Raw genomic sequence first — 27,506 nt, 5'->3', positions numbered from 1 at the left:
CATTATTCATTTCTTACCAACTAATTGGCTAAATTTTAGAAGCTTTAAAGCAAGCCAGATGCGGCATTCACTTCAGGTTCAGTTGAATGCGACATATGCACGATATAGTCCGTTTTGTCATCTTAATCTGGTAAATAATTAGCCTAGTGACGTCATTCATCTACCTTTAACCGAACTTGAAGGAGCTTTAAAGCTAGCCACATAACATTAGCGAATTAGGCACTATTTAAATACACGCCTTAACTGCGTGTAAAGTTGAATGCGACACTCTTACATACGAGAGAGATATGTTCCAATCATCGTGACGTGGTCCCCGACTTGTGGGTGGTCAGTCATCCCAGTCCCAATCGGGGCTGCTCATATATCGCCATTGATATCGATGCCACGCTGACGCGGCGCTGTCAGGGCATGTCGGTCATTAATCTTCGCCTTTTGCAAATTCCACGCAAAGCGCCAACAAAGGCAGGAATATAAAACAGCATGTGTGATAATGGTTAAGGGTGTGTGGCCAAGTATTTAGGCAAATGTCGCCATCTCAAACCCATGAAAACTAGGCGATGGGCTATGGCCAATGGACACTGGACAATGGACATGGAAACAATGACAGCAATGGGCAGCGGTTTCAAGAGCAGCGGCAAAAACAGCAGTTAAGGGTACGCCAACTGCAACTGCTGTCAGTTGATACCCTCTAATTCCCAACCTGACATCTTGACACTTTGGCATCCAGGAAAAGTACATATTCATTTTCAAGGCTTTCGGTGGGAACCAAACTATTTCTTAATGAAATTCAATTAAGGCAATTAGGCGCATAGCTTTAAAAGTTACCCTAGTTCTTTTTAGCGTGTAATATTTTAATAATAATAATTTATCAAAATTTTCGTATTGGTTTTAAGCATTAGAAAGTGTTTGTTTTGTGCAGCTAAAGACCAATGAATAATTCAATTTATCTCTTTACAAACCCATATTTAATTAAAAGCAAAGCCAAATTCTGAAATTATTGTTTAAGAATTTAAGTAAATATGCATTAAAAAGTAAAGTCATCAAATATATACATTTTTAATATTCTGTATTCTGTTCAGTTTTTATTATCCTTTTTCAATTTCAATTTGTTTAAAAATAAGTCTTTTGATTGTCAAAGGATATCACCGTTTCGTCATGAATTGAATCCGGGTCTTTTCCAAAATGTGGCTGTGGCTTTTGTTTGGCTTTGTTTTGGCCCGTTGTCTGCGCCTTTTTGACCCACATAGTCGTGAAATGTTGCGCCCGACTGGACACCACAGTGTGACGGGTGGATTGGATGGGTGGTCTGAGTGGGTGGTGGTGCCTTTCGCCTGCAAAAGGACATTCAGATGGCTATGGCTCGCTGCACTTGGCTGGCCCCGACTGCTTGTCCTGTATTGGCATTGCAATTATACAAATTAATGTCGGAGACAAAAAGCTCGCAGATTGCGACGCCCGCAGCGCTGCCATTGTCTATTTATCGGGGCGGTTTTTGTGGGGGGAAAGGTTTGATGGACGTAATTGAAACATCACGCCATTACACAATGGAACAACGGGTTGCAAGGCCGTTGGGAGAGGGGGACGACGTTTGGGGGGGTGGGGTGGTTGGCTCATCAGCAATGACAATCGATGATGGCCGCTGCATCGGGAAATGACTTCGAATCGCACACTCGCACTGTGCCAAACACAATAAAAATGTAAGAATGCGGATAATTTATGGAGTCAACCGGGAATCTCTATCACAACATTGCATTGATTGCAGGTGCATTTACCTGCTCGTGTCAAGCACCAGAGCTCAAAAAACAATGGAATTTGTATACGGACATATTAATTAGAAACATTAAACTAAGGGCCTTACTGGTTGTATTGCATTTACAGAAATATATATTTGTTTCCCTTTCTAATTCAATTAAAATAAAACTAAAATAAAGACAAATAGTGATTGGTGTCCCCGATTTTTATTGACTGAAATAATTTTTCTTTTGGACTGATAATATCAACAATTTCGAAAGGCTGCCGTTTTTTTTTAAATTATTGCCATTAAAATAATTGTAAGTTCTAACAAAAGTTTTTAACAAAAACGAGCATTCAACTATCTGAAAGTCAAGAAAAATGTGAACTTACAATGATGAAGCGTTATCATTTTTTTAAATGCCCAGGGAATATATATGTGTGTTTTTCTTCCAGTGCACTGCTTGAGTACTTCTCCGCCATTGTGTCTTATTGTGTGTGTGCTGCCCCGGAATTGGCAATGCCAAAACAAGTGGCGCCATCTTCCACTTGATAATGCTTTTACTGACCGCCCTCAGCCCCTCCAAAAATGAAAATAAAAAGAAAAACTCGCTGTGCATTTGTCGCATTTGTTCTGAAGGTTGGCTGCACTTTTACCCCCGACTTAAGTTTCGGTTTTCGGGAGAACAACTCGCTCATCTTGACGGAGGTTCCCCAGTTGACAGTCGGAAAATGCTAGCAATTTTCCAGCGTCGCCTTGGTTGCGAAACCTCTGTGTATTTGCTCCCAGGCGGACAGACAGCCAGCTGGGGCACATTACATAACGCTCCCTGGCCCGCTCTACATGTGGATCACACTCAACGAAAAATAATATTATTATTTGTAAAATTTATGATTTGAAAATAACATAAAAAAATTTCTATTGGAATGGTAAAAACAAATGATAAAATAAAGAATTTAACAGCTAAAAACTATTTTTTAAACATTAATTTATATATCAAAATTTGTATTAATTACAGATAAAAAAAGTTTAACTTGTGATAAATTTAATGTTTTGATTACTGAACTAATAATTATTTAAGTATACCTTGTAGTTGCCAAATAGAAATTTTTAAACTCAATCAAGATTTAAGTTTAATTTGTAGTGTGAAGAAAGAATTTATAAAACCTAACAACGATATTCGTTTTAAAAATACAATTAAAATTGAGCACATAAATAAAAACCTTAAAGCCATAATTAATAGGCAAAAAACCAAACAAGATTAAACTTATAAATTTATCCAATTTCATAGTTCCATAATATTCGTATTTCTAATACTAAATACACAATAATTAGCAATATTATTTAAATCACTGTGATGTTTGCCTCAAATATTTGCTCGCAGTGTGTATATCTGTCCCTCGTCACGACAACGCACAAAGTGCGCATAAATTGCGAGCGACCCACAAAAAATTGTTAACCAGCAACAAAATGGCTTAGATCAGAAAACACAAATCAAAAACTAGCAAAAAGGCCTCCCTCCCAGTCTCAAAAAAAGTCGGGCCCACTGCGGCTGCCTTTCGAAAAGCGGCTCAATCTACCAGGTCTGTCTGAGGTCCTCAGGCCCCGACTCCAAGCTCCGTACCCTCTACACCCAGCTCCAATCTCGGACTCGGACTCTGGGGCTCCCACTCTCGGTTACAGTACTCAAATCCGATCCAAAAGTTGGCCTAGCTGACTGCCCGATTTCCGCGCCCATTTGGCAGTGCCTGCGTGAGAACTAGCAAAAAATAACAAATGGAAACTGGGAAGTCGGTTATGCGGTTGGTGATATACCCACTATATAGTTTAAGGCGTGTAGAATAAATTATAGCCTTCTTAAAGTAAATTTCTGAAAGTGTTTATGGTGGGATTCACAAAAATACATTTTAATGTTGTGTGTATTTTCGAGTCGCAATAAAAGAAAAGTGGAGCACTTATTTATAAGTTTTAAAAATTATAGCATAAGGAAGAAACCTTTATAACAATTATAATAATATTAGTACACTATAATTTCGAAAAATATATTTTTAACATTAAATAAAACTTACTAAGAAGTATTTCAAACCCTTGAAAACAATAAATTTAATATGTATAGTGTTTTTAATTACCAAGTTTGTTCTGTCAGCAAAAGCATTTAATTTCGTAGTTTTACAGTAAATATATTTACTTGATTAGTGAGCCAATATGCTCACTCAAAAGCAACGATTGCGGGGTACGAAAAGTCTGAAAAAATTGAACACAAAATGTCCGCAGGCTGGGCCAAAAATGTGCAACGCACCTGGGTTCGGTGGATGCAATGGAAAACCAACAAAAGGGGGGGTCTATTAATAAAGCACTTGACAAGAGCCGCGTGGATGATATGTGGGGGGGGGGGGGGGGGTCCTGAAAGCGAAATAAGATCAAGACGACTCCTCCTCTGTGGTTCACTGACCAAAATATACGGGTTCAGTGGGTTCACGTTCACCTTGTCCGCTGGCATTTCCTTTTGCCGCATTCGGATTCGCATTCGGACAAGTGCGGACAAATTTCCAATTAAACAATCGACATGATTAACACGAAAGCCGATCTCTGCCATGGGCGGTACCACAAAAATGGGCAGAGGGGGGTGTTGCGTAGAGTGGCGTAGAGTGGCGCGCCTGCGCATTGCCTGCTTTGCCAAGCGATGGAAACCCGTTCTCATGGCTGCCGCCACTTTTTTGTTTTCCATCGGATTTTTCTTTACTTTTATTTTGTGTAGGTTTTTTTTTTTTGCACCATATTTTGAGAGCAGACCGGCGGCGGCTGTGCAGGCGTATAAATAGGCCCAAAGAACGGCAGACCGCGACAGTTACCAATCGCAATCCCAATCGAACTGAGTTGAATTTTTTTTTGAGTGAATCACTATAACAATGGCATTCAAGGTGCGTGAAGTGTGGTGGGCGGATTGCCCCTTCTTCCCCGACAGTCCAACAGTCCGACAGTCTGAAATGGCAGAGCAAAAAGAAAAAAAAAAGGGAATCAGATACAGGACACAAGATACAAGTTGCCTGCAGTTGTTGTCCTTTCACTCGTCACTCGGCTGCCAACAGGATGAGGGCACTTGCCTCGCCTTTATACTATTGCCAGCAGGATAACTGGGCTGTTGGCCACTGGCATCTGGCCACAACTTGACCTCATCCGGCCAATTGAAAGTGCATTGCAATCTCGCCCCGATTCGCAATTTAAATTCAATGTCCGAGGCAATGAAACCGAGAAATCGAGAAATCGAGAGCAAGACCAACAAGCATGCTAATTGTGCGACTGTCAAGTGGCTGCTAATTATGAGGCCTCGAATCTGGGTCAATCTGGGCCAGGAAAATAGCCTTCAGTGAGAGTGTTTCGAATTGGGGTGTTAATAGGTCATGAAATATATATAGCAGCACAAAATGTGGTGAAAGGGTCAGATAGTCGACAGAACAGAACAAAACTTGTGTTAAAACTGAGTAACGAAGTCAATGCAAAGTTATTTGACTTGTAGGTTAATTAAAAGTATCTATTAATATATTAAAAAAAAAAACAAAAACAATAATGGACATTTGTAAAGGCACTTTAAGCCATTTTTTAAAGCAACTTAAATTGCATTCGACTTAATCTAGAAAAAGATAGCTTGCTCTTTAAATAGCTTACCATTTCTGTGAATCAATGAGGCTTTGAAAAAATATAACACACCAGTTCAAATTTCTCATGAAGTTGCAATTTAATTTCCCAGGATGCTCAGTTCTTTGTAAAGTTTTGCCCGCTTTTGCCCCCATTTTCACAGAATTTCCATATAAAATAATTCCATATTTAACCTGTTTTTTGTATTGGGCAGCCTTGTATGTCTTTCGATTAAGCGATAGACATCTCTGCAGTTTCCTCTCAAGGTTACATTCCCACTGGCAGCCAGAGAACAACTTTACCAACTTAATTAAAAGTTTGTTTGCCTGCAATTTCCTGCCACAGAAGCAGTAGCAGTAGCAGTAGCATTTGCTGATTTATATAAAATTGCCGCATAAGTACCAAATTACTAAATACCATATATTATGTATCCGCCAGGTTGTCCTCTGTGTGGTCCTGGTGGCGATCCTCGCCAGCGTTCAGGCGAAGCCCGGCGGTCCGGCGGCCTATTCGATCAGCGCCCCCAGCGTGGACCACGCCTCCGTGGGCAGCACCCAGGAGCACACGGTCAAAGGTCACTACGGCCAGTCCTCGCAGTCGGACTACGCCAGCCAGGTGCAGACGGCCCACTCGCAATCGCACGTCCAGCGCTCGAGCATCAGCAACGATGCCGGCCTGGCGCCCGTCGCCGCCCACGGCTACGCAGGTGAGTCTGGGATCTGGGATCTGGGATCCTGTCCACACGTTCACCAAACACCACTGCACCACCCAGCACATGCTCACCACCCAAAGCACCAGCAACACTTTTACCACCATGCACGTAGTTGCACTGATGGGCTCGGCTTCCATTTGAACTCAAACAAAGGAAAAGGTTCCATGGGAACTTGTCATATTATAAAGTTTAAAAACAGTCTTTATTGTTCCATTATTTATTTGCCAAACACTGAAAATATAAAATAATTTGCAAATAAGTCACTTACTAAATCGTAAGGATTAAATCAAAGAATTCCAGGAATTCCTTCATATCATTTATTTTTGTACCATTTTTAAGAATGTTTATTTTTCCTAAAATCGATTAATTAAGTTTCCTGAGAGTATAGTAATTTGATTTTTTTTTATAATATTAAACCTAAACTTGGCTTTTTACTGATATCAAATCTTTAAAGTCAGCTTATTCCTTTTTGATTGGCTAAATTAATTTCCGTTTGTTTTTGCGGAATATATATATGTTGTTTAATACTTTTTTTTGGTGAAAACTGATCATTAGGTGATCAATATTAAGTTGTTTATGTAATACAAAAAAACCTTTTAAGTTAGCTAGAAAACATGTTGTTGCCGTCGGCCATCAGTGCTTAGTTGTGATTGTTAACACTTTTAACCCGCAAATGAAAAACCGAAGCTGCTCCGACCCACGCCGTCGCTGCTGCGCCGGCATATTCCTTGGGCTACGCAAGCCATACGGCACCCGCCCAAATCCAGGGCGTGGCCTACGGCGGACACGGACACGGACACTACGCGGCCACGGCTCCGGCCGTCCAGATCTCCGGACTGGGACACCTGGGCCTGGGTCACTCCCTGAACCTGGGTCACTCCCTGAACCTGGGTCACTCCCTGAACCTGGGTCACTCCCTGGGACTTGGAGGCTACGGGGGCTACGGAGGGTACGGCTATGGGGGTTATGGGGGCTATAGTGCCGCCCCGGCCATCGCCCATGGATATCTGGCCCACGCCCCGGTCGCCGCCGCTCCAGTTTTGAAGTACGCCGCTGCTCCATCGTACGGTAGGTGACCAGGATCTAGGATTCAGGATCCAGGATCCAAAATTCAGGACTAACCCACTAAAACCCCTTAACTTATCCCACTTTAACTTTACTCTCCGCACTTCTTTGCACTTTTCGCACGCTTTCTGTATATACCCCGAATTTCAGTTTCCTCAGCGATTTTCAACTAATTTCGCAACGAGTTTTCCAGTCTGAGAAAGCAGAAAAGGAACTTTATTGTGTTTTCGCCCTGCTGGCCAAGTGCACTTGGCAAAAACAAACTTTGCTCTGGGTGCGAATACAAAGCGCAAGTTTCGCTTCATCAGGCAGAGGGATGTGATGTGAGATATGGCTTAGTGTGGGTTGTGGGCGGTGGGCTGCAAAGTAAATACCGAGAAATGGTGAATCTTGGGAGGGGAGATCGTTTTGATACAGTAGACTGTGGGCGGGCGCAAACTAAAAGGAAAACTTGTAGGGAAATTGTTTTAAGTTGCTCCTTGGGTAGCACTATGACAGAGATCATGGCGATACGGTGCAAATGGCTACGATTTAAAATTAAAAAGGAGCAAAAATCAAAGTCGAGGTTAAAGCCCTCAGAGATCATTGCTGTCTTCCTCGTTAGCAAGGGTTCACAGGCCAGCCTTGGGAAATCGATAAATCTCCCACCATCCGGGTGTAACCAGCTCACACAAAGGGGATAATCGGTTTCGGGTCCGTCCGTCCGCCATCGATTTGTCTTGCTAGAAAACAGATATAACTGCTCGGTGGGTATGGGAATTCGGCGGTGAGCTAACCATCAGTCCAGCCCTGTGATCAATCATTCATCGCCAGCCGTTGTGCCTTATCGTTTCAAAGGTTTTAAAGCTCCCGGTCGAGGCGTGGTCTACACACCATAAGGTGGTCCCGAAACAACAGCCTAGACAAGTCACCGAGTCACCCAATCACCGAATCGCCGAGTCACCTTTCACTTGGGTGTCATTTGATTAATGTTGGCTGGCGCTACTAGGTTTTGTGCATGATGCACTTAAAGAAAATAGCCACATAATTTGATTATTGTATTTCGTATACTTGATAGTTCAGCATGTCGTATACTTGATATTTTCTTTGTGTATTATGAAACATTTCGTTCAACATGTCGTATAATTGATAATTGCTTTCTATGCCATGAAACATTTCGTATACTTGACAGTTCAACATGTTGTATACATGATATTCGTTTTTTGAACCATTTAAAGGAAGAGCAGCTAGTTTATCACTCCAAAAACAGAAATAATTTTGAAAACAAATTGGCATGAGAATAGTAAAATTACGGATATTGTTTGGCGCTGTGCATGAATGTTGAGCTCCCAGCTCAGTGGGTGGTGGTCAGGCCATGTCAGGTGGTTGCCGTTGACAACCGTTAAGTGGATCTGTGGGCGGGGAAGCTTTGGGGACGGGGTATTGTCCAAACAGTGGACCCGATGCTAATTTGGTAAATGCTCCATCTCGTCCCCTCAGCGACTATCTCTATTCCAGTCCCGGCCATCTGTCTCTGCCCATTTTTGCCTTCTGTGTCTTGGCCCGCTTTTGTCTGTGCGTTTGCATAAAAACCTGCTAACTTTGTTGTTTTGTTGTGTGTGCCGCCCCCTGCAGCTCCCGGAATCATTGGACACGGCATCGGACTAGCCGCCCCCGCCTACCCAGCTCACGCCTACGCCGCCCCTGCCTACGCCACGCATTTGGCCGCGCCCGTGGTGAAGTAAGTATCCGGCTCGCAGGACCATATTAATAAGGTTGCCTCATAATCGCCGCCCTCGTATTTCAGGGCCGCCGTTGCCGCACCCGCCCTCGTCCACACATCGGTCTCCGGCCACGGCATTCACTATGGCTACTAGGGGATCCACCGCCCGTGCTCCAGCCCCCTCCACGCACACACACACACCCGTTCACCCATCCACCCATCCGTCTGGCTAACAACACTAATAGGACCAATAATACCCAGAGCGTGTCGGTAGCTTGTCCGCCTTAATTAAAACTCAATTTGCTAACTGCACCGAGAGAGCTGACCTCTGAACTGTGAGGTGGAATGAGGTGGGGCAAAGCCAACCGCCCCACCTGACAGCGCTCACCTGGCTAACGAACTGGATGCGGGGGTAGTGGATGCATGGATGCATGGATGCAGTGCCGCCACACGCTTCGCCTTTATTATCGTGCTGTTGGCCCCAGAGCTTAAACTTATCCCCTCACATCCCCCAATGGCGAATGCTGAATGTGTTTTTTTTTTATCGCGGTTGAATTTACGTTGTATTTAAACTTATTTTGTAAACTGAAACGAAATGCAAGTGGAAATGTTGGAAACAAAAAATAAACTCATTGTTATAACTGGCTCGCAAACGATGACGGAGGGGATTCGCTGTGTTGGCCTGTCGCAATATGATATATGATATATATATATGATATATGATATACGATATGATGCGATGCGATGCAAGAGCACTGCAGTGCTCTCTCTCTCTCCCTCTCTCTCTCTCTCTCTCTTTCTCTCTCCTATTTTGACCAGGCCGAGATTTATATGCCACGCATCAGTTGATCAGCATACTTTATGGCGCATAACGCGATACGTCCCGTTTCATAAGCGTAAGTTCCAGCCGAAAAGCGGCCACCATCGCTCTCTCACTCTCTCTCTCTCACCACTTATTAGCATGAAACGCACTGCCCCTGCGACCATAAATATTGGCCGAATTGAGCCCACCAAATACCAAGTGAAAGTGCAAAGGCCAAAAAAAACCAATTTACGTCACATCGGGCATCGCACATGGCCCGAAATAGATGGTAACCCGTTTATTTCGGTCCTGACCTAAAATATTGCCCAGAAAGAAAAAAAAAAAGCAGATATTGCCAGCAATTCGGCGGTATTAAAAATGTCACTGAGTCCGTGGGAGAGTGAAAGTCAGAGTTTGCCGGCTAACTCCCCCGCACTTGAATGACTGGCTGGCTGAATGGAAGGACGACAGCTTTAGGAGCCATCAACAAGGATAACTCTGAGCCGGGATAACTGCAGCAGCAGCTGGGGGATCAACGCCATTGCCAAGAAAATGCTAACTGTATTTAAACATCTTGCTCTGGACATTGCCCCTTAATTGGAGGGATTTGTTTTGTTTACTGTATTCCTCTTGCAAAATAATTCGGAATTTTAAAAATTAAATACTTTTATCTGATTGTCAATAAAAACGCTGTTTAAAAGCTAAAAAGTGAGAAAAACTATGTTATAAATAACTTGAGTGGCAGCAGCTTTTATTTGTTTTATTAAGAAGAAACTGTTACATATTTGCAGTGGCTTAAAATGAATATATTTCATTTGTAAAATAAGGCTAGCAGTATTTTGAACTAAAAAAAGCTCCGTTCAGATCGTCAAAAAAAAAAACAAAAAAATCACTGCTATTTAACAGCAAAAAAAATAGGATCAACTTTAAAATAAAAATCTTGTGTTTCAAGCTTTAAGTTATTTGCTTTTTATCGATTTGATAGGTAAAAAGTTTGAAATTTAAATATTTTCTCTCTGCTGTCATTTTACAAACTAATCCAGCAGGATTTTAAATTTAAAAAAAAACAACGTAACTGATTTGATCTGATCATCGGAAAACAAAATCAATATTAATGCTATTTAAAAGCTGCGAAAAAATGCGCAATAAATGGCTTCAGTAACTTCTTTTATCTGATCGTCAAAAAAATATAAATGCTATTAAATAACAAAAATCGCTGTAATGAAGGGCTAACGTGGCAGCAATTTGTTTTTTTACGTTTTAATATCGGTCGGTCTTTATAGAAAAATTAATGTGTAATAAATAGTTTTATAACTAAGAATTTTTTCATTGAATTTATTGATAGGAAAACACTTTAAACGAAAAGTTTATCCTTCTGCTGCCCCCAAAATATCCCCGTTTTTGGCAGTTATCAAACACTCGAGTCCCAGTTGTCAGTTGCTGGTCGCTTGCGAGCGAAAATTTATTTCGTAATTATGGTGCTAATTAGGAAACTTAACTGGAGTATCCGTGTAGTGCAGTTTTGCTCTGTTTTCCCTGATGGCAGGTGGAAAAACCATCACCAAGGGGCCTAGCTTGGCCAGCAAAATTTTTGTTGTTTATCTTTGTCCCTGAATGCTGCGCTTTGTTTTCTTTTTGCCAGCTCGTTTGGGGAAATGAACAGGATGCGGTCCTATGCATACACACACACACATACACATACACACATACACACATGGAAACTCGCAGGATACGCACGCACACGTGGGCTTATTTAGTAACTGTGTTTGCTTTGCATCTCATTCGGCTAGTTTTCCATTTCTTTTCCTTTTTGCCATGTTTGCTATTTACTTTTGTGTATTTGCCTGGCCGATACTTAATTGGAATTTTCCATGCAAACAAGTAACAATCCCTCCCCCTTTTGTCAATTTTTTCAATTAATAAACGGCCTATAAAGTGAATTAATTGCAGTACGTGGTGGTAATCAGCTGGCCATTTCTGCCATATTTATTAAACTTGCAGCCTTTTCTGGCGACGCCTTATGGTGCCTTCATGTCGTGGAAATGGCTTAGTCAGCGGGTCGTCCGTCTAATGCAATAGTTGTGTTTTGGCTCCGGACTCCGGATTCCGGTTTTCCGTTCTTGGCTCGCCTTCCACTTACTGTTTACATTTGGCACACTGGCTGGCCTTGCCGGCAGGTGTCCTGCCCAGAATCAGAAACAGAAGGAGAAGCAGCATTAAAAGCAGAATCCCCTCCAAGGACACGTTTTGTGGCAGCCCCGCGGGGGCCAAAGTAACCACTCGATTGTCACCTGTTGGCCAGAGTCTTGAAATTGCATATCTCGCGTCCGTCCGGCCGCCAATATCTCAATTCTCGTCGCGCCGCAAACAAGTGCGCAGCTATGAATTATGTCTAAATTGCAGGAACAGTTTTGGGGATTACAGTCGAACAAATATCGGGGTAGATTTGCAGGGTTTTGGAGGAAAATTACACTCAAAATAAAATAATATAAATACAGGGGTGGTAATAAGTATTTACAAAAATCAAATGAGAAATAGCTTATGCATGTTATAAATGCTTTTGACCACCCCTGCATATAGAATCTCTCACTTGGGTTATGAAATCTGTTATAAAAAAGTCTAAGAGCATGCCAAAATATATTTTAAATCCGAATGTCTGTTGAATTTGGTTTAAATAACCACGTTATATTTGTTATTGCTTACTTTTAGATACCTCTATATATTATAAATAAGCCGTAGGTTATTAATTTATTGCTAAATTATTTGAAGATCATACATAGCCTTATTTTTAGTTCGACAATCTACAATATTTCATGCTATTACAATATTGATATTGAATATTTAATTTTATGTTTTGCAAAATTTTTATTTCGATACTTTCAAAAGTTGTAGGTTAATAAGCATCTTAACAAGAAGTTTTTTATACTCCATATATTAGAATGTAATGATATTCCAATTCCAAGGCTCATTTTTTGTTGTTTGCTGTATAATTAAACAAAATCCGCTCCGCTAGGCGCAATTTATTTCGCGCAGTGCAGATATGAATGCACACGTGGCAGGGGGCCACTCAAAGGATTCGCTGTTTGCCATTTATGTTTGCACTGTTTGCGTCCCTACTTGGTCACCAAATTCCATTCCTCCGCCATTCCGGGAAGCCTAGGCGATTCATTTCACTCTCTGTGGCCCGAGGCGATTGAAGAAGGGGTAGATACAGATTCAGATTCAAATTCAGATTCAGACTGAGGGAGGTGGACACCACATTTCCATGGATATCTATTAATAACCCCCACAATCGAAATTCTCTGTGGCTGTGGCTGTTCGGTCCGCACGGATAAATGGCTCTGCAAGTGGGTGTGTGTATTTGTGTGTGTATATTGTGCGCAAAACGACGAGGAGCTCGCAGCTCCGACAAGATTATAAACTCTATAAACAGATTCAATGGCAGCACGCAATTACGGTTGCGAAGGCGGCACAAGGCACACATTAAAACAATTATTGCACGTGAGCACGATTGCGCTCGTTTGAAATGAGCGCGCAGATAGTCACTGCCAATATAAATGCCGTTTATTTAAGTGCTATCATTAGCCATGATACATCTCAAAACATGGCCATTAAGCTGGCCAAATACACGACTGGGGCACATGCCAGTGGTTGGATGGACTTTCAAAAGAACTTATAAACTTTTCGCAGAAAATCATAACTTGGCTTAATATATAGTTGGATCATGGAAAAATAAGTCAGATCTATTCTTAATATTTTAGAGATAAATTATTGGCGAAAAAAGTCACACAGCTTAAAAACGAAAGTTATTGTTCAGCAACTGAATGCCATTCGATTGGATTTTATGACGAATTCAACGGTGTATGACATTCCAACATTTGACCATTATTTCCCAGGGTTTTGACACAAAAACAAAGTTTTTATTGTGTTTTTTGCGAATTTTGGCGATTTTTCAAACAAAATTATTTCTGAAGAGTCTTTTTGCTGTAACTTTGCCAAAATAAGACCCAAAGTTAAATGAGTTGCTATTTTGAACAGCTGGCAACCTATACCATACATCCCTTATCGATTGAAAACAATTAATTTAGTTTTGACACAAAAACCGAATTTTGAAAAACGTTTTTTTAAAAATTTATTTATGTCCAAATTTCTGAATTTTTTGGAAGGGGGTACATCATCATTTTTTGCAGAAATTTGAAAATCTGAAGCAATTTTAACTGTGAATGCCATTCGATTGGAAATTTTATTACGAATTCAACGGTGTATGACATTCTAACATTTGACCATTATTGCCCAGGGTTTTGACACAAAAACCAAGTTTTTAATGTGTTTTTTGAGGTTTTTGGCGATTTTTTTAAACAAAATTATTTCTGAAGAGTCTTTTTGTTGTAACTTCGCCAAAATAAGACCCAATGTTAAAAGAGTTGCTATTTTGAACAGCTGGAAACTTATACCATCCATCCCTGATTGATTGAAAACAATTAATTTAGTTTTGACACAAAAACCGAATTTTGAAAAACGTTATATGAAAAAATTTTTTTTGTCCAAATTTCTGACTTTTTTGTAAGGGGGTACATCATCATTTTTTGCAGAAATTTGAAAATCTGAAGCAATTTTAACTGTGAATGCCATTCGATTGGAAATTTTATTACGAATTCAACGGTGTATGACATTCTAACATTTGACCATTATTGCCCAGGGTTTTGACACAAAAACCAAGTATTTAATGTGTTTTTTGGGGTTTTTGGCGATTTTTCCAACAAAATTATTTCTGAAGGGTCTTTTTGTTGTAACTTCGCCAAAATAAGACCCAAAGTCAAAAGAGTTGCTATTTTGAACAGCTGGCAACCTATGCCATCCATCCCTGATCGATTGAAAACAATTAATTTAGTTTTGACAAAAAAACCGAATTTTGAAAAACGTTATATGAAAAAATTTTTTTTGTCCAAATTTCGGACTTTTTTGTAAGGGGGTACATCATCATTTTTTGCAGAAATTTGAAAATCTGAAGCAATTTTAACTGTGAATGCCATTCGATTGGAAATTTTATTACGAATTCAACGGTGTATGACATTCTAACATTTGACCATTATTGCCCAGGGTTTTGACACAAAAACCAAGTTTTTAATGTGTTTTTTGAGGTTTTTGGCGATTTTTTAAACAAAATTATTTCTGAAGAGTCTTTTTATTGTAACTTCGCCAAAATAAGACCCAATGTTAAAAGAGTTGCTATTTTGAACAGCTGGAAACTTATACCATCCATCCCTGATTGATTGAAAACAATTAATTTAGTTTTGACACAAAAACCGAATTTTGAAAAACGTTTGTTAAAAAATTTATTTAGGTCCAAATTTCGGACTTTTTTGTAAGGGGGTACATCATCATTTTTTGCAGAAATTTGAAAATCTGAAGCAATTTTAACTGTGAATGCCATTCGATTGGAAATTTTATTACGAATTCAACGGTGTATGACATTCTAACATTTGACCATTATTGCCCAGGGTTTTGACACAAAAACCAAGTTTTTAATGTGTTTTTTGAGGTTTTTGGCGATTTTTTAAACAAAATTATTCCTGAAGAGTCTTTTTGTTGTAACTTCGCCAAAATAAGACCCAATGTTGAACAGCTGGCAACTTATACCATCCATCCCTGATTGATTGAAAACAATTAATTTAGTTTTGACACAAAAACCGAATTTTGAAAAACGTTTGTTAAAAAATTTATTTAGGTCCAAATTTCTGACTTTTTTGTAAGGGGGTACATCATCATTTTTTGCAGAAATTTGAAAATCTGAAGCAATTTTAACTGTGAATGCCATTCGATTGGAAATTTTATTACGAATTCAACGGTGTATGACATTCTAACATTTGACCATTATTGCCCAGGGTTTTAACACAAAAACCAAGTTTTTAATGTGTTTTTTGAGGTTTTTGGAGATTTTTTAAACAAAATTATTTCTGAAGAGTTTTTTTGTTGTAACTTCGCCAAAATAAGACCCAAAGTTAAATGAGTTGCTATTTTAAACAGCTGGCAACCTATACCATCCATCCCTGATCGATTGAAAACAATTAATTTAGTTTTGACACAAAAACCGAATTTTGAAAAACGTTTTTTGAAAGATTTATTTTGTCCAAATTTCTGACTTTTTTGTAAGGGGGTACATCATCATTTTTTGCAGAAATTTGAAAATCTGAAGCAATTTTAACTGTGAATGCCATTCGATTGGAAATTTTATTTCGAATTCAACGGTGTATGACATTCTAACATTTGACCATTATTTCCCAGGGTTTTGACACAATAACCAAGTTTTTAATGTGTTTTTTGGGGTTTTTGGCGATTTTTCAAACAAAATTATTTCTGAAGAGTCTTTTTGTTGTAACTTCGCCAAAATAAGACCCAAAGTTAAATGAGTTGCTATTTTAAACAGCTGGCAACCTATACCATCCATCCCTGATCGATTGAAAACAATTAATTTAGTTTTGACCCAAAACAGAATTTGGAAAAACGTTTTTTGAAAGACTTATTTTGTCCAAATTTCTGACTTTTTTGTAAGGGGGTACATCATCATTTTTTGCAGAAATTTGAAAATCTGAAGCAATTTTAACTGTGAATGCCATTCGATTGGAAATTTTATTTCGAATTCAACGGTGTATGACACTCCACATTTTGACCATTATTTCCCAGGGTTTTGACACAAAAACCAAGTTTTTAATGTGTTTTTTGGGGTTTTTGGCGATTTTTCAAACAAAATTATTTCTGAAGAGTCTTTTTGTTGTAACTTCGCCAAAATAAGACCCAAAGTTAAAAGAGTTGCTATTTTGAACAGCTGGCAAACTAAACCATCCATCCCTGATCGATTGAAAACAATTAATTTAGTTTTGACACAAAAACCGAATTTTGAAAAACGTTTTTTGAAAGATTTATTTTGTCCAAATTTCTGACTTTTTTGTAAGGGGGTACATCAACATTTTTTGCAGAAATTTGACAATCTGAAAAAATTTTAACTGTGAATGCCATTCGATTGGAAATTTTATTACGAATTCAACGGTGTATGACATTCTAACATTTGACCATTATTTCCCAGGGTTTTGACACAAAAACCAAGTTTTCAATGTGTTTTTGGGGGTTTTTTTGCGATTTTTCAAACAAAATTATTTCTGAAGAGTCTTTTTGCTGTAACTTTGCCAAAATAAGACCCAAAGTTAAAAGAGTTGCTATATTGAACAGCTGGCAACCTAAACCATCCATCCCTGATCGATTGAAAACAATTAATTTAGTTTTGACACAAAAACCGAATTTTGATAAACGTTTTTTGAAAGATTTATTTTGTCCAAATTTCTGACTTTTTTGTAAGGGGGTACATCATCATTTTTTGCAGAAATTTGACAATCTGAAAAAATTTTAACTGTGAATGCCATTCGATTGGAAATTTTATTACGAATTCAACGGTGTATGACATTCTAACATTTGACCATTATTTCCCAGGGTTTTGACACAAAAACCAAGTTTTCAATGTGTTTTTGGGGGTTTTTTGCGATTTTTCAAACAAAATTATTTCTGAAGAGTCTTTTTGCTGTAACTTTGCCAAAATAAGACCCAAAGTTAAAAGAGTTGCTATATTGAACAGCTGGCAACCTAAACCATCCATCCCTGATCGATTGAAAACAATTAATTTAGTTTTGACACAAAAACCGAATTTTGAAAAACGTTTTTTGAAAGATTTATTTTGTCCAAATTTCTGACTTTTTTGTAAGGGGGTACATCATCATTTTTTGCAGAAATTTGACAATCTGAAAAAATTTTAACTGTGAATGCCATTCGATTGGAAATTTTATTACGAATTCAACGGTGTATGACATTCTAACATTTGACCATTATTTCCCAGGGTTTTGACACAAAAACCAAGTTTTCAATGTGTTTTTGGGGGTTTTTTTGCGATTTTTCAAACAAAATTATTTCTGAAGAGTCTCTTTGCTGTAACTTTGCCAAAATAAGACCCAAAGTTAAAAGAGTTGCTATATTGAACAGCTGGCAACCTAAACCATCCATCCCTGATCGATTGAAAACAATTAATTTAGTTTTGACACAAAAACCGAATTTTGAAAAACGTTTTTTGAAAGATTTATTTTGTCCAAATTTCTGACTTTTTTGTAAGGGGGTACATCATCATTTTTTGCAGAAATTTGACAATCTGAAAAAATTTTAACTGTGAATGCCATTCGATTGGTAATTTTATTACGAATTCAACGGTGTATGACATTCTAACATTTGACCATTATTTCCCAGGGTTTTGACACAAAAACCAAGTTTTTAATGTGTTTTTGGGGGTTTTTTTGCGATTTTTCAAACAAAATTATTTCTGAAGAGTCTTTTTGCTGTAACTTTGCCAAAATAAGACCCAAAGTTAAAAGAGTTGCTATTTTGAACAGCTGGCAACCTACACCATCCATCCCTGATCGATTGAAAACAATTAATTTAGTTTTGACACAAAAACCGAATTTTGAAAAACGTTTTTTGAAAGACTTATTTTGTCCAAATTTCTGACTTTTTTGTAAGGGGGTACATCATCATTTTTTGCAGAAATTTGAAAATCTGAAGCAATTTTAACTGTGAATGCCATTCGATTGGAAATTTTATTTCGAATTCAACGGTGTATGACACTCCACATTTTGACCATTATTTCCCAGGGTTTTGACACAAAAACCAAGTTTTTAATGTGTTTTTTGGGGTTTTTGGCGATTTTTCAAACAAAATTATTTCTGAAGAGTCTTTTTGTTGTAACTTCGCCAAAATAAGACCCAAAGTTAAAAGAGTTGCTATTTTGAACATCTGGCAACCTAAACCATCCATCCCTGATCGATTGAAAACAATTAATTTAGTTTTGACACAAAAACCGAATTTTGAAAAACGTTTTTTGAAAGATTTATTTTGTCCAAATTTCTGACTTTTTTGTAAGGGGGTACATCATCATTTTTTGCAGAAATTTGACAATCTGAAAACATTTTAGCTGTTAATGCCATTTGATTGGAAACATTAAAACTTCTGACCATTATTTCCAGGCTTTTCAAAATATTAAAATGCGCGTTGGTAAAGAATTAAATGGCAGAAAGGTCTGTACAGCCTATCTCTCTGAAACCGCCCAATCACTTCCATGCCCTTAATTAAAATCATTTACATATCGTCACTTACAAAAATTTATTCTTGCTTGCCCTTACACAATTCCTCTTATCAAATACCACGAAAATTTACGCAAAAAAAATATGAAAAAAAAAACTTAAGAGCTCCGAGAAAAGTATATGAACACACTAGTTATATGTAGAAGTCATGGGGGTGGCTCCTCCTAGAAGCTGTAGTTGAGGTTGCCGCTCGAGAAGCTGACGTGCGAGACATCCGGCGACTGCTGGTAGGCGGGTGAGTCCAGCACGGAGGACATGGGCACGGCCATGCCGTAGCTCTGGCGGGTGGTGGGCGCCAGCTGGCTGGTGGCAAACTGCTGGGCCACCGACTGCTGCTGGTCGCGCAGGATGTCCTGCTGCTGCTGCTGCATGAAGCCCATGTGCTGCTGCGTGGAGTAGAAGTCGCCGGCGCCGGCGCCAGTGGCCACATGGCGCAGGGGTCCAGGTGATGCCGCCGGTGGTCCTACCGAGATTCCCGATGGTCCCGGCTGGCCGGGCTGCAGCCCATTGCTGCCAAACTGCGGACGACGGTAGGCAAAGCGGCTGGCTGCCACGCCCACTCCTGCTCCATCGGAGGGCGGCGACTGTGGTTGGGGCTGCAGCTGCGGCTGCGGCTGAGGCTGCGGCTGCGTCTGAATCTGGGCGGGATTCAGCGAGGATGAGCCGGAGACATCCGGATAGTAGTGGTAGAGCTTCTGGAGAAGCTGCTGCTGCTGCTGCTCAAACTCCGTCCGCTGGCGTTGATAGTCGAGGAAGGCGGCGTGCATCTGGTCCGCGTAGCTGGGTATGTTGGCCACGCCCCCTGATCCCGGCCCAGCTCCCGCCACCGGCACCGCTCCCTGGGGCGCTGCGGCGGCCAGGAGCTGGTGCTGCTGCTGCGCCAGGAGCTGCTGCTGCTGCTGCTGCAGCAGGGAGATGGGCGTGGCCTTGAGTCTGCCCCCGGCCCGGAGTCCTGGCTGGGCATAGACGGCAGGATACTGTTGGCCGGACGGCGAGAATCCACCGAATTGGGCGGCATTTTGCTGCAAAGGAAGAGGGCATAAGCACTGTTAATAAAAAAAAACAAAGCAATTATATTTTTATTCACTTTGATTTTCATTAATTGCCTTTAAACATTTTTTTATTTAATTCATTTGACTATTTCAGATTTAATTAAGGTATAGATATTTGATTTTAATATCTGAAAGTTGAATTCAATCAAAAAGAATATTTGACTTCAATATAAACAATTTATATTTTATATTTCATTTAAATTAAAGTATACAATATTAAACCCAATACCAAGATCTTTACTTTTACTACTATATATTTTTATTAGTGTGGGAAGGTTTCTTATATTACCCATTCTCGATTTAAGTTCAAATAATTAATAAATTGCATTAATTGGTTATTGTTTTTTCATACACCAGCTAAAATTGATTTTCCTATCAAGCTGTGATTTTAATCTGAAAATTTAACTCCAGTAGCAACTATTTTAAATATAATATTTTCCACATATATTAACATATTTTATTTAACATGCATTGTATTTAATATACATTATTTTTATTCATTTCCTTTTTACTGATCAGAGTATATACTATTATTACTTTTATATAAATTAGCATTTCAGAGGCAATAACATAACATTTCTCTTACACCATGTTTACACTGGTCCCTTTGGTAATATCCAATATTTCTGCTATAAACTTTTGCTAATCCTACTTCAAAGTCTAGACTGAGACATACTAGAGTAGACTTTGTGTTTTATTTGAGACCACATTTTATAAAACAAAAAAAATACTTGGTACTTTTGTTTTGATTTTAGTTATCTTTTAATGGTGTGGCTAATATGGGATTTACTAGTAGTCTTCTTTAGATAATCCCATGTAAAAGAACTTCTAATTGTTTGCCAGACTTACGGATAGATGACCGTGATCCTTCATCGTTGCAAACTGGGTGCCTCTGTGCCCCTTTCCCCACTGTCCTTCTTCACTAACCAGTCGATTTCCATGGCCATTGCCACCGCGAGCCTTTGTGGTCCTCATTTTATGGAATGCACTGAATGGAAACCGCGAGAAACTGAATTGCTTATGGCGAAAGTAGGGTAATTTCAGATTTAGATACAATTTGTAATCGAAGTCGAGAGCGGGAGACAGAGTAAAACGAACCGAACTGAACCGACTAAGCGAGCAAGTGAGACTGAGGCTTAGCTTCCGTCCGGATCCCGTGACACCTGTCACCCGTCATCGGGCCAAAACCGGAAGCCTGCTGCGATCTAGACCCCGAAGTCGGATAAAATCGATTTTTTTTTTTGGGTCGGGGGATCACGCGAGTTGGCCGGCTTAAAAGGCCCAGTTGCAAAGCCGTGGCATCACAGTGCAACGCGATGAGTTGCCAAACGCTGCGACTCTTCCTGATGGCTTTCGGTCTGGCCAGGATTGCGGCCAGGCCAGGTCCACAGCAGAATCCGCTCGAGAGCCTGAGCATGGGCGCCATGAATCTGGCTGGAACTCTGGCGGAGGCCGTCCAGGGTGGTGGTGCCCTGACCCGCGACCTCGACTTCGACAATCCCCTGATGTCCGTGCACTCGAAAACGGCCCTGGGCTACGGCGATGCCATGCGGCCTCACGCGGCAGGGGATTCCTCCGAGGAGGAGGATCGTCGCCGGAGGAAACGGAGTAGCCCTCATCGCCTGCATCGCCGCCGACGTGCTCCGTGCTACATGATGCGCGGCGGCGGTGGCAGTACCGCCACCACAGCCAATCCCGACGACGGCGAAGTGGAGGCCAGGCGGAGAAGGGCCCAGAGACGGGCCGCCAACAACGCCTCACGATCCCGCGTGACTCCTGGCAATAAGAAGTTGCAGCGACGACGGCGCCAAACACCGATGGGCACCATCCCTCCAGGAACGGGATCGGGCGACGCTTCGGCCCTGGGCGACAGGATGAGGACCATGTGGCTGGCCTTTGTGGACAACGTCACGGAAGTGGTGCAACAGGTGCGCCAGAAGATCTCCGATTCGGCCAACTCTACGGGCTAAAACGATCCCCGGAAACCCACAGACCCCTAACTCCCGTTAAGTGTATTTTTTTTTCTTCATTTCTTATCAAGTGCAATAAAAGCAAAAGGAGCCCGGCAACTAAATCGACTTTCTAAATTTCCAAAAATTGACTTTCCCGAAAAGTGGCCCAAAACCTATACTTCTAAGTCTATAAATTTTCTTGCAGACATCCTATTTTTTAGTGGTTTATCTGTTAAAGCTTGTTGCTTAATTCTCTAAAAATCTGCTTTTAAAATTATGGTTTGTTAATTTGCAACGAATTAACCTCTTTTTAAATTTCTGAACAAATTACTTTGCGGAAAAGTGCTCAAAAACCTGCACTTCTAAGACCATAACTTACAGACATCCTTTTTTTAGTGGTATATCTGTAAAATCTTGTTGCTTATTTCTCTAAGAAACTGTATGTAGTTTTTGTCATTTTAATTAAATTTATAAATGATTTTGCTGAATAGTGCTTAAAAACCTGCAGCCCTAAGTCAAATTTGTATATTTGTAAGAGCTTGTGGCTCAATTTCCTAAAATCTGCATCTGATTTGTATTTTGGGTTAGATTTTGTGTAATTTCAATGAATTTATTGCTACGTTAACGCAATGAAAGGGCGCACCGCCATATCTGCGCAATGCGATCGAAAGTGGTCCGAAGTGTAATAGTAGAGGGCACCGGGCTCGGCAGGGCACGGCAATTAGCAGCTGTCCAGATGGGAGATTGGCTAGCAGAACTGGCCGAGTCACGATGAGCAGGCGCTTCCGGCCAAATGAGATGCATCTCGACACGCGCCGAACATCATTTCCGTGCCTGGCCAGAAGATCTGATTGGACGATTGGATTGGATGGCGGAGTACAAAAGGCGCATTCAAGCGGTTGGCCAAAACAGTTGGCCAAATGACTTCCGGACTCCGCTTCTCTGTCCCACTAATTGTGGCCCTTGCCATGGTGACCCTCGCCCTGGTGACCCCTACAGCTTGGGCGGATTCGGAATTCGATGTGGACTACTCCAACGAATACGATGATGTGCGACCCCATCTGGTCTATCCCGATGAACCCAGGCTGGACAAGCGGATCGGAGACGCGGCCCGAGAATTTAGTCAGAATATAACCCAGGCCTGGCACTCGATGGTGGACTCCTTCAAGAACTACTTCGAGGAGCTAAAGAACCTATTTGCCGTCCCTACGGATCCCAATGCAGCCAACGAGGTCGACCACTAGAATGTGTGCCCATCACTTTGTAATTATAATTTATATTTTTAGTAATTGGAATAAAAGAGTTTAATTTGGCTACCCAGAAACTGTACTAAAATTAATGACTACTTTCTTCAGCAATAATTATCTTAGTAAATCCAAAGTTAATCAAAATATAAAAAATTTCATTTCATAGCAATAATGATTATAGTAAACTCAAAATGAATCAAAATATATAAATATATATATTTTAAACAACAAGAGAGTACTGATTATTTTGTGGTTCCCGTTTTAATAAGGTTATAAATTTTCACTGGAAAAATTGTGGGTAAATTAATTGACTTGCATGCCAAGCGAATATCATGTGTTATAACACATATATCTTCAATCTAGATCGGTCAATATATTGTGTAATAAACTAGAATCACAGCTTAAATAGCTGGCTTACTCAACGAACAGCAGTTATTTGCAATTGAAAATCGACACAAGATGACATCGCCTATTTTCTGCCTGAGTCTGAGCCTACTACTTTTGGGCATTACCACCGCCTGGCCTCAGGTAATATTGAATAGGTATTAACTATGGAGAATTACATATAAGTGATTTGTGATTTCATTGCCAGGATTTGGGTACTGGCGTGATGCTGGTCGTGGGACAAATGCAGCAGCTAATGGAAAATGGCGGCGGGTTGAAAAACGAGCAGAGTATCGAGCTTCTGGGCGAAAAGGTGTCTGGAGGTCTTAAACTGGGTTTCGGCGAGGTCATGGAAATGCCCCTGGGTCGCCGACGTCGCTCAAATGCGGCCAGAAATTAAGGACATTAGTACTTATTTGTATGTCCGCAGGTAGACTGACACTAAATGTAAACGCAGCTTGATTAAAAATTTAATTGACAGATGAGTTCGCTTGTCATTGTACTTGGAAAATACTGGTTTGTACATATTTAAGTAATAAAGTGTTTTATTTTGTTATATTTTTTATATTTATACCTTATATTATTATACATTATAAAGATTCTGACAATTTTGTTTTACTTAATAGACACTAAACCGACAAACAGTTTGTTTCTTTTCAGAAAACTTGAACTTGTAGAGAATTTAAAAACTGGTGTTTGATTAAACATCATACAATTTCCTGACAAATGTTACTAACAATTGAAAGGTAGTAAAACATTAAATCAATAGAGTAATAGCTCCTAAATTACTATATAAACATATATAAATATCTAAGAATAGTGGCCAAAAATTATTTGGAATTTTGCCTCTGCTAACAAATATGCAGTACCCAAATACCTAAAGCATTATATTAGCAGGTAAAAGGTTAATTCGTAGTAACATAGTTGTAGCCAGGTATAAATAGAATAAATATTAAACCAATGGAAAAGTAATTCCGGAATTCCTAGTGCATTATTTAAGCTTGCAAGGGCTGATTCGTAGAAATGGAAATTCGTAGAAATATGTGGACATTGCCTACTGTAAAGTACTCACCAGTTGTTCCTGCCCTTGGGGCTGCTCCTCCTGCGAAGGATTCTGGGGCTGTGCCGCCTTGGCCGCTCCTCCGTAATACCGCGTAAAGGTCTGCTGCAGTCCGGGTGTCTTCAGGCTGTAGGAATTTGTGTTGGCGTCCGTGTGAATGGAGACCTGTGCCCGGCAGACCTCCTGCTGGCCGGCCAAAACCAAGGCCGCCATCGTCAAGGCTACTGCAAACATGATTTACGCAGTGGAGAAGCTAATGAATGTTGGCTGCTGGAACTCCGGCTCCCGTTGAGTCCGTGGAACAGTGAAACCGTGCTGTGGATATCGGTACCGACTACGTGGACGCGACTCGCGACCGTCGATGGTAAATGGCTTACTTTGACTGTGCAGCGCCCGCCGACTGACCGCTGGTTTTATACCGCCTTTCGTTTGGGAATTGTCCAACAGCAGCGGCACTCTCCCCTTGTTTTTGTTTTTTCTTTTGTTTTTGTCGCGAAACGGCTTAAATAATCCAACAAGACGTGGCCAAAAAATGCAATAAAGAATTCGAGTAAAAGCTTGGGCCTTGAAAGACCATAAAGAGAAGTCGAAACAAATTAAAAGCTTTATAAACTCAATTTTTAGACTTTTAAGATCAAAGATGTCTGCTTGAAAAGTTAGAAAAAAATACTAAAAATAAGTTCCTGACATCCATGATAGCTTAAGAAGTTCAGTAGAATTGGGCGAAATACGTCGCACAACCAAAAAGACTGATTGTTTAGTGTTGCTGATGACCTAAACAAAAATTATTTAATGGTAAATTTTCACGTTTCTATAAAGAATTAGTTGCACCATGATTTTTTGTGAAAATTTACCAAAATTAAATTTTTTTTAGCTAAGAATGGCCATCGATAGAAAACTATGAATAATTCAATGGGGTATGACATTCCAAATTTAAAGAAAAAAAATTTTTAAAATTATTTTTTGCGTTTTTAGAGTTTTTCTAAAGAATAAATTCCCAAAGCTTAAAACCTTATATTGCAGACATCCCTAATATCTTATTTAATTGAAACAAATGTATATACAAATGGTAGACTTATAAATTTCAGACAAACAAATCTACTTATTTCATCAAAACCACTTCATATAAATAGCTATTACTTTTGTAACTACCCCAAAGCGTTTGTCCATTATTATAATTTTCCATAATTTCAATTTCAATTTCAATTTATATTTTATTTTAATTTTCCCCTCTTTTCGTTTTGTTTCAACTTTTTGCGTGGATAACTTTCTTTAAACTTTTGTGTCCGCGTGCGGAATATGGAATAAGCAATAACAACAAGCAGAGACAGAAGACATGTAGATGGCAATTCCGATTCCAATTCCAATTCCAATTCAAATTGAATATGCTCTTTGGCACTTACATAACAATCCGCCCCCGCTGGGGTGAACGGCAAACTAAACATAAACACCGGCATAAAACGTTGTTTATAGGAACGTGCCGGGAATGCCAAAGAAGCCCCAAAAGCGAAACTCGCATACGCTGGCTACACAGGGCAAAAAGGGTGCCATGAAGCTATTAAATTGACTGGCGAAAACTAGCACTAAAGTTTTTAAAACCACTGTAAGAGGATGTCAAATGTTAAAATGAAGTGAACTGTATTTTATTGGCTTTTCTCGAGGTGTAAGGCCTAGCAAAAAAACCGATTGAGATACGGAAGCGGGGTTAAGGCCAGACATCGGCTCAATTGGAATGCACTTTTGATGGCCCAAAGAGATTTGGCCGCGTCGATTATGAAAGCAGCGGAGACCTGGTTAGTAGTGTGTAATGGTCACTTAAGAGCGCGCGCTTACCTGCCACCGTTGCGTATACGTGATACGTGATTGTCATAAATTTATTTGCGCATTTCATTAAACGACTGTGCGTGTGTGTGCGTGTAATTGAAAGCGCATTTCACACGATTGAAAGTTGGCAGCGTATATACGTTGTATTACCACCATAAAGTGACCCCAAACCGAGAGCCGTAGTTAATGCCCATGGCACCACGGTTAATAGCCATAACTTCTAACTTTCGGCCTGGCTGCATTCCTTGTTGTATATATACTATGTACTACTATCTGTCCGTCCCTCCATTTCGGGCCTGCTTTCCCCATTAAAGTTGACTTTTCCGAATGAAATGCTTGTCGTTTTACGATTACCCTCCATAAGCCATCAAAATAAACAGCGCAAATTATGCAAAAAAGGAGGAGACCCAAAAAAAAAAAAAAAAAAACAAGAATAAAAAAAAAAACGAGAGAAAGAGAGATGAACGAACAAATACAAATGGAGACAAACTGGAAGTGGAGCTCGCAAGTCAAGTAAATCCAGCCAGCTGCTAAATAACGCCACTTAATCATTTTACTGGGTCAGGTCACGGGTGGACGGACGCAACCGGAGCCGTAGTTCGCAATCCGTAGTCCGTAGTCCGTAGTCCGCAGTCCGCAGACCGGAGGCTGAGTCAGTAGTCAGTGGCCCCGCGGTGAACTTTTGAACTCGTGCACTGACCCTATTCCGGGACCTATTCCCCCGCCGTTCCCATTTCCCCCGGGGCGGAATGCTCCCCGCTGGCGCGTATTATTTTCGGGGCCTGGCTCTGCATTTGCACGGATTTTATTGAGGTGCGCGCCACCCCAGGACCCAAAGCCCAAAACCCAAAACCCAACACACCGGATCCCAAGACCATACACAGAGAAAAAATTGATATGATAAGCGGATAAATGATGTATCTGGTTAAAAAGGAGCAGCTTCGATTCCTGCTGCTGCCCTAAACATTTCTTATACTATTGTTGCTACATAAATACAAAATAAGTTTTATTTTTAAAGTTTCAATTTTTTATGGTTAAAAAAAAAACAACTTACAAAGTCAAATAGATATTTATACGCCTATAACCTGTTAAGAAAATTTTTTGCTGCACTATACTAAAAAATAGGTAATATTTTGGAAGTTTTAAACTTTTTTAGTTGTCA

General features: G+C 40.1%; 5 protein-coding genes across 7 annotated transcripts; 4 read left to right on the top strand and 1 right to left on the bottom strand.

Moving 5' to 3' along the window:
- Nucleotides 1-4,524: 4,524 nt before the first annotated feature.
- On the top strand, nucleotides 4,525-9,492 carry LOC128264319 (cuticle protein 63). 2 transcript variants are annotated; one of them, XM_052999743.1, is made up of 5 exons: nucleotides 4,525-4,653; nucleotides 5,807-6,074; nucleotides 6,768-7,148; nucleotides 8,760-8,865; nucleotides 8,932-9,492. In XM_052999743.1, exons 1-5 carry the CDS (start codon nucleotides 4,642-4,644, stop codon nucleotides 8,999-9,001), a joined length of 837 nt encoding a protein of 278 aa, XP_052855703.1. In that variant the 5' UTR covers nucleotides 4,525-4,641; the 3' UTR covers nucleotides 9,002-9,492. The 2 variants fall into 2 exon arrangements, with proteins under 2 accessions (XP_052855703.1, XP_052855704.1); XM_052999744.1 differs by lacking the exon at nucleotides 6,768-7,148.
- A 9,333-nt stretch (nucleotides 9,493-18,825) lies between these two features.
- LOC128264336 (ataxin-2 homolog) lies at nucleotides 18,826-24,891 on the bottom strand. 2 transcript variants are annotated; one of them, XM_052999768.1, is made up of 2 exons: nucleotides 24,533-24,891; nucleotides 18,826-19,847 (listed from the first exon to the last, which is right to left on the bottom strand). In XM_052999768.1, the coding sequence occupies exons 1-2, from the start codon at nucleotides 24,752-24,754 to the stop codon at nucleotides 18,990-18,992; spliced, it is 1,080 nt and encodes a 359-aa protein (XP_052855728.1). In that variant the 5' UTR covers nucleotides 24,755-24,891; the 3' UTR covers nucleotides 18,826-18,989. The 2 variants fall into 2 exon arrangements, with proteins under 2 accessions (XP_052855728.1, XP_052855729.1); XM_052999769.1 differs by lacking the exon at nucleotides 24,533-24,891 and adding an exon at nucleotides 20,727-21,005.
- On the top strand, nucleotides 21,175-21,955 carry LOC128264341 (uncharacterized). Its single transcript, XM_052999773.1, has one exon. The coding sequence runs from the start codon at nucleotides 21,194-21,196 to the stop codon at nucleotides 21,845-21,847; it is 654 nt and encodes a 217-aa protein (XP_052855733.1). The 5' UTR covers nucleotides 21,175-21,193; the 3' UTR covers nucleotides 21,848-21,955.
- On the top strand, nucleotides 22,421-23,222 carry LOC128264345 (uncharacterized). The gene has a single exon (XM_052999777.1). It carries the CDS (start codon nucleotides 22,750-22,752, stop codon nucleotides 23,071-23,073), a length of 324 nt encoding a protein of 107 aa, XP_052855737.1. The 5' UTR covers nucleotides 22,421-22,749; the 3' UTR covers nucleotides 23,074-23,222.
- LOC128264346 (uncharacterized) lies at nucleotides 23,361-24,008 on the top strand. Its single transcript, XM_052999778.1, has 2 exons — nucleotides 23,361-23,604; nucleotides 23,669-24,008. Exons 1-2 carry the CDS (start codon nucleotides 23,536-23,538, stop codon nucleotides 23,858-23,860), a joined length of 261 nt encoding a protein of 86 aa, XP_052855738.1. The 5' UTR covers nucleotides 23,361-23,535; the 3' UTR covers nucleotides 23,861-24,008.
- Nucleotides 24,892-27,506: the final 2,615 nt, after the last annotated feature.

This window comes from Drosophila gunungcola, unplaced genomic scaffold (genome assembly GCF_025200985.1).
Source record: "Drosophila gunungcola strain Sukarami unplaced genomic scaffold, Dgunungcola_SK_2 000066F, whole genome shotgun sequence".
In the NCBI taxonomy this organism is placed as follows: domain Eukaryota; kingdom Metazoa; phylum Arthropoda; class Insecta; order Diptera; family Drosophilidae; genus Drosophila; species Drosophila gunungcola.
This window is presented reverse-complemented; position numbering and strand designations above follow the sequence as displayed.

Excerpts from the sequence above, each read along its gene's own strand:
- LOC128264341 (XM_052999773.1), top strand. The coding sequence starts at position 21,194 with ATGAGTTGCCAAACGCTGCGACTCTTCCTGATGGCTTTCGGTCTGGCC.
- LOC128264336 (XM_052999768.1), bottom strand. The coding sequence starts at position 24,754 with ATGTTTGCAGTAGCCTTGACGATGGCGGCCTTGGTTTTGGCCGGCCAG. Across the intron at positions 19,848-24,532 it reads CCCAAGGGCAGGAACAACTG|CAAAATGCCGCCCAATTCGG; the intron begins GTGAGTACTTTA and ends CTTCCTTTGCAG.
- LOC128264346 (XM_052999778.1), top strand. The coding sequence starts at position 23,536 with ATGACATCGCCTATTTTCTGCCTGAGTCTGAGCCTACTACTTTTGGGC. Across the intron at positions 23,605-23,668 it reads TTACCACCGCCTGGCCTCAG|GATTTGGGTACTGGCGTGAT; the intron begins GTAATATTGAAT and ends TTTCATTGCCAG.
- LOC128264345 (XM_052999777.1), top strand. The coding sequence starts at position 22,750 with ATGACTTCCGGACTCCGCTTCTCTGTCCCACTAATTGTGGCCCTTGCC.
- LOC128264319 (XM_052999743.1), top strand. Across the intron at positions 7,149-8,759 it reads CGCCGCTGCTCCATCGTACG|CTCCCGGAATCATTGGACAC; the intron begins GTAGGTGACCAG and ends CGCCCCCTGCAG. Across the intron at positions 8,866-8,931 it reads TTGGCCGCGCCCGTGGTGAA|GGCCGCCGTTGCCGCACCCG; the intron begins GTAAGTATCCGG and ends CTCGTATTTCAG.